The sequence below is a fragment of the Lonchura striata genome, chromosome 1, assembly GCF_046129695.1.
Source record: "Lonchura striata isolate bLonStr1 chromosome 1, bLonStr1.mat, whole genome shotgun sequence".
Classification (NCBI taxonomy): Eukaryota; Metazoa; Chordata; class Aves; order Passeriformes; family Estrildidae; genus Lonchura; species Lonchura striata.
In genome coordinates this window covers 152,487,742-152,501,586 of record NC_134603.1, presented here as the reverse complement: position 1 = coordinate 152,501,586, position 13,845 = coordinate 152,487,742, and the positions used below count along the sequence as shown (strand labels likewise).

The window sequence follows — 13,845 nt, the reverse complement described above, 5'->3', positions numbered from 1 at the left end:
TGTATTAGGGACCTGGGCAGGAATGTAGCCATCAGGGGGTGATTTGTGAGGAACAGAATGAAACAGATTTAGTGACAGCACTGTTCTCTCTGGCATAAGTGTCTCCTGTCACACAGCAGATCCCTGTCCAGGCCACTCCAGAGGGCAGGGCACTACATTTGGACAAAGCCCAGCAGGAGAATCACAGAATCAGTTAGGTTGGAAAAGTCCTCTGAGATCATCGAGTCCAACCTGTCACCCAACATCACCATCTCAACTGAGTGCCACATCCAGTCTTTCTTTAAACAGCTCCAGGAATGGTGATTCCACCACCTCTCTGGGGAAGCCCATTCCAATGTAATCATCCTTTCTGTGAAAAAAAATTCTTCCTGATGTCCAACCTAGATGTTCCCAGCACAGTTTATGAGTTTGTCATCTTGCCCTATCATTTATTGCCTTGGACAAGAGACCAGACCACACCTGCCTACAACCTCCTGTCAGGAGGGAGTTTTAGAGAGAGATAATGTATCCCCTGGCTTCTTTTTCTCCAGATCAAACACCCTCAGCTCCCTCGGCCGCTCCGTGTAGGGTGTGTGCTTCAGCTGGGATTCTCCAGCTCCATTCCCTGCTCTGGACCCTCTCCAGTCCCTGAATGCCCTTCCTGACTGGAGCCCGGAGCCGGGCCCAGCACTGGAGGTGGGACCTGTGTGTCCCACTGGCAGTGAGTGTTGGGGATGGGCTTGGTCAGAGCTCCAGCAGGGAGAGTGGGATGAACCTGGGCTGCAGGAGATCACAAATTCTACCCAGAGAGAGCCTGGGCTGCGGGAAATCACAAATTCTACCCAGAGAGAGCCTGAACTGTGGGAAATCACAGGTTTTACCCAGAGAGAGCCTGGGCTGCGGGAAATCACAAATTTTACCCAGAGAGGGCCTGGGCTGCAGGAGATCACAAGTTTTACCCAGAGAGAGCCTGGGCTGCGGGAGATCACAAATTTTAACCAGAGAGAGCTTGGGCTGTGGGAGATCGCAGGTTTTAACCAGAAAGAGCCTGAGCTGTGGGAGATCACAAATTTTACCCAGAGGGAGCCTGGGCTGCAGGAGATCACAAATTTTACCCAGAGAGAGCCTGGGCTGCAGGAGATCACAGGTTTTACCCAGAGAGAGCCTGGGCTGTGGGAGATCACAGGTTTTACCCAGAGATAGCCTGGGCTGCGGGAAATCACAAATTTTACCCAGAGAGAGCCTGGGCTGCGGGAAATCGCAGGTTTTACCCAGAGAGAGCCTGGGCTGCGGGAAATCACAAATTTTACCCAGAGAGAGCCTGAACTGTGGGAAATCACAAATTTTACCCAGAGAGAGCCTGGGCTGCGGGAGATCGCAGGTTTTACCCAGAGAGAGCCTGGGCTGCGGGAGATCACAAGTTTTACCCAGAGAGAGCCTGAACTGTGGGAAATCGCAGGTTTTACCCAGAGAGAGCCTGGGCTGCAGGAGATCACAGGTTTTACCCAGAGAGAGCCTGGGCTGCAGGAGATCACAAATTTTACCCAGAGGGAGCCTGGGCTGCGGGAAATCGCAGGTTTTACCCAGAAAGAGCCTGAACTGTGGGAAATCGCAGGTTTTACCCAGAGAGAGCCTGGGCTGCGGGAAATCACAGGTTTTACGCAGAGAGAGCCTGGGCTGCGGGAAATCACAGGTTTTACCCAGAAAGAGCCTGAACTGTGGGAAATCGCAGGTTTTACCCAGAGGGAGCCTGGGCTGCCGGAGATCACAGGTTTTACCCAGAGGGAGCCTGGGCTGCGGGAAATCACAGGTTTTACGCAGAGCTGTGCCACGCTGATGAGAGGAGGCAGGTGAGTCCCTGGAGCAGGGTCCCACCGAGGGCTGTTGGGGACATCCTCCCGCGCCCCGCCGGCGGTGAGGGCGGAGCGGCCCTGCGGGGCGGAGCCGAGGCGGGCGGCAGCGAAAGCGCCGGGAAGGGGAAGCCGCAGCGCGCACGATGGCCGCGGCCCCGTCGCAGCCCGCTGCCAGCCCCGGCCCGCCGCCCGACCTGCAGGCCGTGCCCATGGTAGCGCTCAACTACGGCGTCCGCCGCCGCCTCGGCCTCTACCTCAACCCGCGGGCGGCCGCGGCCGCGGACTGGACGGCGCTGGCCGAGGCGCTGGGCTGCAGCTTCCTGGAGATCCGGCGGCTGGAGAGGCTGCCCGACCCCACGGCCGCGCTGCTGGAGGAGTGGCCGGGGCGCTGCCCCGGCGGGGCCACCGTGGGGCGGCTGCTCGCTGTGCTGCGCCGCCTGGGCCGCGACGATGTGCTGAGCGACCTGGCCGGCAGCGTGGGTGAGGCGCTGGGGAATGCCGGGGAACGGAAGGGAATCCTCTGCTTGATGCCTGGGAGGGAGGGGATGCTCTTCGCGTTGGGCTTTCTGCTCCTGTCGGTCCTTGATCTTTGATGTTCGTGTCGCTCTTCGCTGCTCTGTCCGCGGAGGTGAGGTTAAAAAAAAGAAAATTCCCGCTCGAGAGGAAAAGTATTTTACAGATGATGGAGTGACATCCTCTCTGTTGTCGGAGCACCTGTGCTGGGAGAGCTGGACAAGAGGAGGCTCCGGGGAGAGCTCAGAGCCCCTTCCAGCGCCTAAAGGGGCTCATAAAGGAGACAGAGGGACTTGCTTCGTGGGTGAAGGGTGAGAGGATGAGAGAGAATGGTTTTGAACTAAAAGAACAGAGATTTAGATTAGATATTAGAATATATAATATTACATTAGCTATTAGGAAGAAATTATTCCCTGTAAGTGTGGTGAGGCCCTGGCACAGGTTTCCAGAGAAGCTGTGGCTCCTCCATCCCTGGAAGTGCCCAAGGCCAGGTTGGATGCAGCTTTGAGCAACCTGGGGCAGTGGAAGGTGTCCCTGCCCATGGCAGGGGGTGGAATGAGGGGACCTGTAAGGTCCCTTCCAACCCAAACCATTCAGTGATTCACAGAAGGCTGACCTGGCTTCCAGGAGAGATGTGTGATGTGTTTCTGCTAAGCATGAGCTTAGTAACCTGGAGCCCTGTCTCATCACAATTAAAAAGTTTGTGTGTCAGAAGATGCTCTTAGCCAGGTCAGCCAGGAGACAGTGTGAAAACTGTGATTTGTGGGTATAGTGTGATAGGAAGATGTTTGCTGGGGGAGATGAGGGATGTGTGGGACTGGATAATGTCATGGAAAAAAATTCCATGTATACTGAAAAAAATCAAGGGAGGTCATTGAGAAGAATGAAGGTACTTGTACTGTTCTGATATCTTCTTTCTGGGCTCTTTGTTTTCTTTGTGATCAGAGAAGTTCAGGGAACCCAACTGTCATCAGAAGGTGAAATATTTTGCCGAAGTATTTCCAAAGCCAGAGAATTCCCAGAAGGTCTGTGTTGTATAATAGAGCTTACCGAGTTAGCAATGAGGAAGTAATAAATGTCACTTCCTGTTACTCATGGAGATAAAGGAAGATGTAGAAATCCATCTCTCTTGAGAACCGGACCAAAAAGCAGTGGAGGATCCTGTGGTTCTTCCTACTTAAGATCACAGTCTGAAGGAGGCCAGGTTTTGGGAAAGACAAAAGCATCACTGTGCTTTGTGATCTGCTTATCAGAGGTTCCTAACAAATCTGGGGGGCTTCACAAAAATGTTGGGATCACCCAGGCTGGTTCTAGCCCTGAGCTCAGGATCTGTCTGTCCCACTGGAAGGGAATGCTGTGGATGGGCTTTGTCAGAACTGGAATAGACTCCAGCAGAAAGAGTGGGAAGAGCCTGGGCTGCAGGAAAATCACAAGTTTTACCCAGAGTTGGGTTGTGCTGATAAGAGGAGACAGGTAAATTCTTGGAAGAGGGGCCCACTAAGGGCTGTTCAACAAAAATTCTCTCCATGGCTCAGGAAATTCCTTAACTCTGAATAGTCCAAAAGATAGATTATAAAAATAGATTGTAGATTAAAAGATAGATTGTAGGGAAATGCATACATATATATTAAGGAAATATATCTGTAAGCTTATTTTATTCTTAGGTTCCCCCATGGACACCTGGCTTTGTGCAGTGCTTGAAACAGGATGAAGCTTGGGGCCTGAGCAGTGTAACTGTTCCTCTTTTATGATTTTTGGCTGAGAACTGCACTGAGAGGCTGTGACCTGTTGCTGGGAGCTCTTGCAGATCAGAGATATTTACAGAGGTGGATATTTCAAAGGAAAAGAAAGGAGAGGAGAAAAAGGAAGAGGTTTCATGTACTCCTGTGCATGGTATTTCCTGATGCCAGGGGTGTCTTTATATACCACTGGAATTTCTTCAGATGGATCCATATCAGAATCAGAAAATACCAGTATTGATGTCCCAGCAGCTTTGCTCTAACTGTGAACTTCCTCAGCAGTTTATTTCTCTGTAGAATCATCTTCAGGGAGGTGAAGCTTTTTGCTTTGATACATTTGTGCTCTTTCCTGCTGAAACACACAGATTTTTGTTTCTTCCATGACCTGTTACAAAAGTGCTACCTTTCCTGCCTGAAAGTTCCTGGATCTGTCTTCTCTGTGTTCTCATCATGCTACTGATTTTGTGCTTTAGATTTCATGTTTCTATTCTTTTTTTTTTTCCAATTCCTGTTTGACTGCCAGAGGAACGTAAAGCCTCGTTAGGTGCTTGGTGGAAGAAGACAGCTTGGAGGAGTTTCACTTTATGGTCCCAAAGTCATCTATGATCTTTTTTCACTCTCATTAACCTGCACAATCAGGTGCTGTTTCCAGATGGGGACTGATCCATCCCAAATCAGAGGAAAGGAGTGAAGACTTAGAGCAAATACACCAAAAATGAACATTTCTGTATTGAGCACTATGCAATGCTGTTAAATAATTGCCTCTTCTTGCCTATTCAGCAGTATTTTGGATTGTGAAACCAGCTCCCAAGGGAAGCAAGGCACACTTGAGGTGGTGGCTGTGTGCCAGTCCTTCCTCTGAGACTGCTGAACCCGCTGGCAACTTCAAAGTGACTTTAATCATGATTTCAAAGATACTGACTTAGCTGACACACCTCGCCCAACAGGCAGCTGGCAGAGAGGTGGGACCTGAGTTAGGGCTTTAGTGAGGAGAGACGTGAAATCTGAACCTTCTGGCTGGTAAAGAATGTGGCTGATTCTCCCCTCTGCAGGACTAGGGAGGCTGAGGGGAAGAGAAAGGCAGATTGGGAATGCCTCAGCCTCAGGAAAAGCTTTGATCAGACCTGAGCCTCATTAGATTAGAGATAATCCAGTAACAAGATGCAAAACTGAGATAGAAGCAGGGGATGGGGGCTCAAGCTGGGGCTCCTGCAGACCTGCTTGTGCTAGGTTGTGGTACAGGAGGACTCATTGGGCTCCCAACAGCATCCTGCACTTCCAAGGGATCTTTTACTCTGCTCTTGGATAAGTCAGCTGTGCCAGCTGATCAGTATTGATTAACACTTGCTGGATTTTTTTTTTAAATTTTAAGTAAAGGCAGAGTCTCTAGCGAGTTTCATATTTTCCATAATTCCTGTTTTCAAATCTCCTTTTACTTTCATTTCTTCTGCAATTACAGAGTAGCAGAGGCTGCAGAGTTTCTTGCTGGTTCTCCAAAGGCCTTCCATTTAGATTTATGATTTAGTTTTAAACAAAATCTGTTTATAATAGATCTGTGCCCATCACTGACCTGATTGGGAAGTTCACAGCAGTGACTATGACAGGTCTTTGCCCCTCAGTTATTTCAGAGTGGGGTTCATGTCTACTCTGATTGGGATAAGAGGATCCCTGTTCCTGTTGCAAAACATAAAAGCTGCTTCAGGGGCTCCTAAAAATTTTACATGGTCCTGCTGTATGTGGTGAGTGTGGATACTCATTGTCACCTGCAGTTGTCCTGGCTGGCCAAGGCTGGGGTGTGAATCAGCTCTTGTGTGTCTGCAGAGAATTTCTAAGGTTAGAAAAGACCTACAGGATCATTAACTCAGCACTGCCAAGGCCACCTCTAAACCCTGTCCATAAGGGCCACATCTCCACATCTTTTAGATCCCTCCAGGGATGCTGACTCCACCACTGCCCTGGGCAGCCTGTTCCTATGCCTGACCACCTTTCAGACAAAAATTAATCCTAATATGTTCCCTAATATCCAATATAAGCCCCCCCCGGTACAACTGGAGGCCATTTTGTCTTGTCTTGTGGCTTTTTACATGGGCAGAAAGACTGACACCATGAAAACCTCCCCAGCTATTTTGTGATTTCAAATACTCCAAAGTGCAGAACAGTGAGAGCAGATAGCAGACTTGGGGCTTGCTCTGTACCTTATTCCTGGTATTGAAGGTGTACTGGGACATAGTAGAGCTAAGGGGAGGAGGAAGAATAAAGCAAGTAAAAGAAAGTACTTAAAACATCAAGAGTGATTTTCAGGAATTAATTGCTAGAGGAGGTGGTGAAGGCAGCATCAAGATGTTCAGAAAGAGGTGAGAGAAATTCTACATACTGAAAAAACCACACAGGGGGTTTCCCTCCAGCATCCCTGATCCATGAAATAACTATTCCTGTTCTAATGAACTCCAGCAGTGTAAACCCATGTCACAGGAGCCTCTTGCCCTGGTTGTGTGTTTTTGCAGAGGAGGACTGTAAGAAGTATTTGCAGAGGAAGCAGGAAGAGGCCAACCAGCCTCTCCAAGTGCCAGCAGTGGACAGCAGTGTGCCGAAGACGTCGGAACTGATGGGCATCACCATCAGGGATGACCCATATGGTAAGAGCCCCTGCTTCCACTGCTGCCTGGTACCTCCTGTTGGAATCACTTTCCCCATGGGAAGTGCAGAAAAACTGTTTGCTTTCATCATTCCCACAACTCTGCATACCCCAGGCCAGAATGCTTCCTTCATTTTTCCTGTTTCTTAGAGCAGAGAGGGAAAGCAGCCCTGGGAAACACTTCGCCCAGGAGCAGGCTGGCACAGAGCCAGTGGACACACATGGCAGGAGACTTCACAGAAATATGTCCCTTAGCCCAGCCTGGCCCAGAGCAGCAGCTGCTGAAAGCTCAAGGGGTTGGAGCCCAGGGGGAATGGTGACAGAGGTGATTTCCCTGCCTGTCTTTGGCGGGTGGAACCACCTTGAATGAAAAGGAAGTGGGTTTGAAGTAGGACTGGGTGTGCAGTGGGTGGAGAGAGGAAATGGGTTCTGTGTGTGTGCACTGCTGTGTGTGCAGCCCTGCATGTGCAGCCAGGTGTGTGCACATGTGTGTGCTGGCCAGAGTTTGAGTGGCCACCTTTGCTGCATGTGTGGGCATCACTAACCATCCCCAAATGTCCACAGAGCAATATTCTGGCGTTTGTACACGGCAGCTTTGCCTGACGTGACCCCCAGGTTAGCACTGTGCCCCTGCAGCAGTACCCTCAGTTTGACTGACCTGGCAGACATTCCCCTTCTGCTTCACTGCATGCTTCTTGGGCTGAATCTGCCTGCTGGGTTGATACTTTCCTCAGCATCTTTTAGAGCCTGACCTATTTTTTTCGCTGTGGTAGGCTTTAACTGGCATTAAAAAATTGAATATATCTGTAGTGACATTGATATGAAAAAAAAACTAACACAGTTGGAAACTATCCAGCAGTATTAAGGCACTTAATTATGAGAAACATTGTCCTTAAAATGCAGCACTTTAATATTTGGATAACTGCTGAACAAACAAGAGTTGCCAGCCATTAATGTAATTGCAAAACAGGCCCATTAGATATGACTTCAGGTACCCAGGTTTGACATCTTAGCCATAAAAATGACAGGTTCCAAATTTCAAGGCTCACCCCACAGCTCCATCGACAGCAGATGGCAGGACATTGCTGAATGCTGTTTTGCTTGGGAAGTTTGAATCTCTGTGACCTGATCTAGGAAAAAAGAACTCAGAGCCACAAGGATGTTATAGATGTGAAACTCTCAGGGAAATCCCAGAGTGTCAGGGCTCTGAGTTGCATCCCTTGGGGTACTCTGCTCCCTCCAGCTCCACTTAGACTCCCTGTAGCTGGATGTTACCGCCTCTGCAGTTTTTGCCTGTCTGCAGCTCCTTTCCCTGACCCCTGCCAGGCAATATGGTTGTGTATGAACAGCCTGGCCAGTGAAAGCAGTCAGGGCACTGATGAGTGTTACCTCCTGCCAGCCCTGTTAAGGACAGGAGTCTGGGCTGAAGGGCAGCTCATCTAATAAAAGGCTAAATTACCTTCGCAAGTTTGGCCAAAGCTTTTTTGTCAGACTCATGATTCTCTGAGTTAAAGTCTGTGGGAGCTCTTGAAAGTTCACTACAGGAGTGAACTTCATTTATAGTAGAAGATGACAGCTACATTTTTAATGGTTTCAGGGAGTGGAACAGAGATATTTGATGCCTTCATCTGCTACTGTCAGAAAGACCTCCAGTTTGTCCAGGAGATGATCAGGGAGCTGGAGCAGACAGAGTTCAAACTGAAGCTCTGTGTATTTGATCGGGATGTCTTGCCAGGAGCCTGTGTGTGGTCCATCAGCGGAGAACTTATAGAGAGGAGGTAAGTGAACCATGGCTGTTGGGGCCAGCTGTGAGGAGTGGAACATCACATTCATTTTACAGTGATGTCTGCAGTGTGGTGCCAGTGAAACAGCACAAATCCACAAGAATGTCTTAATGGGGTTTGCTTTATGCTCTTGGCTCAAGAAGGATGATTCGGGCTTTCCCCAGTGTGTCATTTCATTGTGTTCATGAGGAAGGTGCCACCGTGGTGATGCTGCTTATGTTCAATCTCTTTTCTTTGCCTTGTGTGTCATATATAGATACAAGATCACATAAAGGTTGCACAGACACTCTGGACTCATTTTTTGGTATGTGTGTATCGCTAATCAAGTTTTTCTGTATGTGTCTGTCAGTCGTTCCTGCTCTGCAGTTAATTCCTGCTGGAACACAGACAGGTCCTTCTCCACCGGAGCAATTCAGAGCAGTACATGCTTCTGCTTGTGGGAATGAAAACCATCTCATTTGACATTTTATTTGTTATCTCCCCTGTTTAATCTCCAGGTGTCGAAGGATGGTGGTTGTTGTTTCAGATGACTACCTGGAAAGTGATGAATGTGATTTCCAGACCAAATTTGCTCTTAGTCTTTCCCCGGGTAAGATCACACAAATATCCCATTTACAACTGCACATTATCCTTTTATTACAGTGACATCCAAACCCTCAGCTGAGGTCAGTGGGCACTGTACCACTGGAACTAACAAGGGCTTCAATAATTTGGTTGTGCAGGCAGAGGCTTGGGCTGGGTCCCTTGCCCTGCTCTTTACCTTCCCCACGAGCAAGAAGCTGCCTGTGCTGCACTGCTCCAGCTGTCAGTGGGATAATGCTGCCTGCTCCAGAAATGTCAGAGCTGCATGTCAGGCTTGTGAAGGGCTTCCAGATCCACAGGAAAAATTGCTGCTAAAGAGACAAGTAGTATAATAAATCCAGGATGTGAGTAAAGCTGGGAACTAGGTGACAGGTAATGAACATGCAGATTTCAGGGCCAGGCTAGGTGGGGCTCTGAGTAACCTGGTCTAGAAGGTGTCCCTGCCCATAGCAGGGAGGTTGGAACTGGATGATCTTCAATCATCATTGGATCTCCAATCCAACCCCTTCCATTTTATGATTCTTGCAGGGATCCTTGAGTATTGTGGATAGGTAAACAAAATATGGAATGAATGTTCAAAAATTTAGGTCGGGAAATTTTTTACATATTTTGTTCCGAATTGAAAAGCCACCAATTTACTTCTGCCAAGTCTATTGTGATTGCTCTTTTCTAGCCAGTAGTCATTCTACAGTTGTGTGTGTTGCTGGGGAATAAGTGCAGCCCAGCCTAATAGTATTGAGGATATGTAGAACTGGTAAGAGTATCTGCATATAAAGTTTTTTTTCTAGATGAGGCATCTGACATGCTAGTATAAAGGACATGCCAGAGGTTCAACTGGAAGCTGGTGGCAGAGTCAGGAATTCACTTCATCTTCCTTGACACATTAATTTCATATGGTATCAGTTAATCCATTGAACACTCCCAGCACTTTGTATCAGCCCTCAGTCATCAAGATTTGTAGAAAAGTCCTTTTAGTTCTTCACCAGTTTTTTGTGGGCATCACACCTTACATTAGAAGAAGAAAAGAAGTTCCATCTGTATGGAATGCCCTGAGCTCTGCCAGTGAGAACACAGGTGAAAGTAACAGGCTTAGAAAAGTCACAGTGTTTACCTGTTTGTTTGGAGTGTTAGTAATGCACAAAAGGGTTTGGTGGCAGGCTCTGGGATTACTCCAGCATCTGCTGCAGTTATGAAATCTTGGTTATTTGCCTCATCCTGGTCTCAGTGTCATCACTTGTGCTGTGGTGCACAGTGCAGGTGGTGGCAGGTGTCCCTGTGGAGAGTTACAAGGGGACAAGCTCCTCTGTGGAAGAGCTGCTCCTTCAAGCAGCAGCAGTCACAGGGAGGGTGCTTTCACCTCATGGTGTCTCAAAACCAGCAGTCCATGTTAGCAGAGGGATTCACTGGGGAACATCTGCAGCCTGAGTAAATCAGGACTCAGAGACTTGCTCTCCAGAGTGAGAGCAGGTTGCAGTATATTCAGATGATGCTCAATCAGGAGCACACCTGGATCTTGTGATGTTTGTGCTGTGGTGGGGAGGGATGGATGTGGGCTCTGTAACCCTCTCTGTGTGACCTCTCTTTAGGTGCTCGTCACAAACGGCTGATTCCAGTCAAGTACAAATCCATGAAGAACGAGTTTCCGAGTATCTTACGGTTCATTACCATTTGTGACTACACCAATCCTTGCACCAAAAAATGGTTCTGGACGAGACTGGCAAAATCCCTCATGCTGCCCTGATGCAAAGTCCTGAGAGCTGGGTGCCCTTGTAACCTGTCCTGGCTGTGCCTTCGGACCAGGGGTGTCCTTGACACAGGCTCTTCCACCACTTCAGAACCTGGATCCTTGCTTGGAGCCTGAGATTGGGAACAAAGAACTCTGTCCAGCACTTCTTCACAACTATGAGAGGAAATAAAGCAACTGTGTGGGTGTTCTGGGTTAAGTCAGCGAGCAGCAGCATCCAGCATTTGTTGAGTAAGCACTTTCACTAAAACTACTGAAAATACACATCTAAAGAGTGTCTGATACAGGAAGACTCTGTTGTAAGAATTAGCAAGACCTCAGAGCCTCAAACTACAGGTTTTGTCAATGTTTTAAAGCTACAGTAACATCGAGGCTTGTGAGAGTTTTACCATATTGGACAGGTCTCTCTCTATTCAGGTCACATTTCATTCAGTGACCTTATACCAGCATTTAATATTCCCAGATACTACTACATTTTTACTTCTCCTTCAGGAGAAATTCAGAGTCTTAAAATACATCTTTTCAGTGACAGACTTTACTGCACAAATCAGGGGCTGCTGTTGCTCATTGACTTGACCAAGGTCTGCATATCAGTGGGTCCAGATCTCAAATTCTTTCACCTTTAAAAACCTTCTAAAACACAGCAGCTTTTGGGATGTCTCAAAGGCACAGGGCTAAACACTGAATGAGTGTACTAAATTGACATTTGGGCTGTTTAAAACATGGAAGCGAATGTTACAATAGGAAAGAGTCTAATTTAATTAACTGCCACAATAATTACTGTATTTCTGTGACTAAGGCTCGGAGCAATGTCAAAACTGCTCTGCTTGTTAGACTTGGCCTTGAATCCTGCCTGTGACTACTGGATCTCATCAGTGCTCCAGGGTGGAGGTCAGGAGTTCTACCCAAAGGAGTGTTTAAAGCAATCCATTGGTGTATTAAACAGATTTACAGTAAATATTGACTTTTTAAATTGGGGAAGAGAGGAATCTTGCTTATGTGTCTACAGTTGCTTGAACTCTGCCCCCTTGTTCATTACTTCAGCCACTGACTAATGTTGATTTTACAGCTTAATGTTTGACTAGTTTACATTTTTAAGGTTGCATCTGGATGTGATTTTATTTTTTCAATTTCAGCTTTGTTTTAAAGCATTACCAGGGCTGAGGCAGAAATGGGCTCCTGCACACTCGCTGTCAGTGAACGAACCCTTAGCAGGGATGCTGCCAAATCCTGTCCAGGTGCTGCTGCTGGTTCCTCCCGGCTGACAGCAGCAGCCCTTGGCCTGAGCATGGTGAAGTTCATTCACACACATCATGTTGGCATCAGGAGCCATTTTTGGATAGACCCAAGAGCTGGGTGTTTCTTCTGCAAAAGTAACTGCTGCCATCGTGCCAAGGTGACTTTTGCACCTTCCTGTCTTGCTAGAACAAGTGAGAAGTCTGTGGGCACGGGAGGAGGAAAGTTAAGCAGATGAGGGGTTTCTGAATAGTTTGTTTTATTGCCTTGGGGGCCTCTCCTGCAGAAGTGGAGACAGCTGCTTGCCTCGGGCTTTCTGCATAATCGTGAAATGTTAATTACAGAAGAGGTTCAGGAGGCTGCTTGATCCCCAGGCGCTCCGGGGACTCAGTGAATTCTCATACCCTGGAGAGCCTATAAACATCAATTATGGGTCATTACTCGCAGATTCCTCCTGCCTGCAGAGCTGGAAGGGCTGCGGTGGCTCCATCAGAGGGGAGCCCGTGCTGTGGACGCTAGAGGGAGGCCATGGCCCACGCTGCACCCTGCGAGGGAATGCGGGAGGGATGGGGAGACACGGCCGGGATGGGCCAGCACCACCGACATGAAGAACCACAAGTGGGTTCTCCTCCTCTTCCCCTTCCTCCCTCTTCTGAGCAAGGGATACCAAAACCAGCGAGAATTTCGGCAGTTTGAACCTTGTGCGGTGTCTTCAGAGTCCTGATGGTTTGGGACTTGGTGTTGCATATGAGCAGGAAAAATTAGGAGTTTTGTAATAGATCATTTGGTGATCACCCAACAGGGAAAGTACTGGTTCTGGAAGGGAAAGCAAACAGTGGAGCTGACTTTCTAAATTTTTTGAGTTCAAATAGATAAATACCATATTCCAGTTAGTGGTGAAAGATGTTGGGATCTTGTTACCACCCTGCTTGTGGTGCCCTGGCTCTTCTCTGCTTGGCTTGGATGCTGGGAAGGTCTTACTGTTACGGGGCTGTTGCTTTATTACAAGTTACTACTTATGTCATAGGCTAAAATAATGATTTTGGGGTAAAGAAACATAAAACAATTATTTTGGGGTAAAGAAACATAAAATATGCCTTAAATATCTATCCTTTTCTATGTAAACCCCAGAGATTATGCACTTCTGACACTTCCATATATATCTGCCTTGTCACAATAACTTGAAGTGTGACATTTTGAATGATACAAAATGTAGTTGTTGTGAACCATTTGCCCATTTCAGTGGCATTTTGGGTGTTCCTCCCCTCATGTTCAGTGGAAGGGGAAAATTTTTGAGCATGTTTAAAAAAGGGATTTATAAAACTGTGTTGTTACAGGGTTTATTTTGTCTCTGTCCCTCATTGAAATTGTCTTAGTTGAGTCTGTTAGTGCCAAATCATTTATTTTTATATACAGACATTTATATTTATAATAATTTTGTGTCCTGATACAAAGGGGGGAAGCATCTGTTTTTATAGGCATTCTGAAAATAGAAAATGTTTCTGTTTTTCTCCTCAAAAATCCAAACTTTTGCTACTTGTGAAAACCTTTTAAAATAAAGGATGAAAACCCAGCAGGCTGAATCTGCTTTGTGGGCATCCAAGAACAAAACTGTGTCTCAAAATAAAGTTTTAAGTGAGGAATGATATGGGATAGTTATTTTCTTTTCATATTTTGGCTAAGTAACTTCATCAGAGGGGATAATTGGCTGTGCCTGGGAGAGAGAGAAATAGAGTTATGCCCTGTTAGGAGGAAAATGCGTCAAGGAATTATACTTCAG

General features: G+C 47.4%; 1 protein-coding gene across 1 annotated transcript; it reads left to right on the top strand.

The window, feature by feature from the left end:
- Window positions 1-1,975: 1,975 nt before the first annotated feature.
- MYD88 (MYD88 innate immune signal transduction adaptor) lies at window positions 1,976-13,713 on the top strand. Its single transcript, XM_021555302.1, has 5 exons — window positions 1,976-2,312; window positions 6,589-6,720; window positions 8,317-8,497; window positions 9,001-9,092; window positions 10,672-13,713. The coding sequence occupies exons 1-5, from the start codon at window positions 1,976-1,978 to the stop codon at window positions 10,824-10,826; spliced, it is 897 nt and encodes a 298-aa protein (XP_021410977.1). The 3' UTR covers window positions 10,827-13,713.
- The last annotated feature ends 132 nt before the right edge of the window (window positions 13,714-13,845 follow it).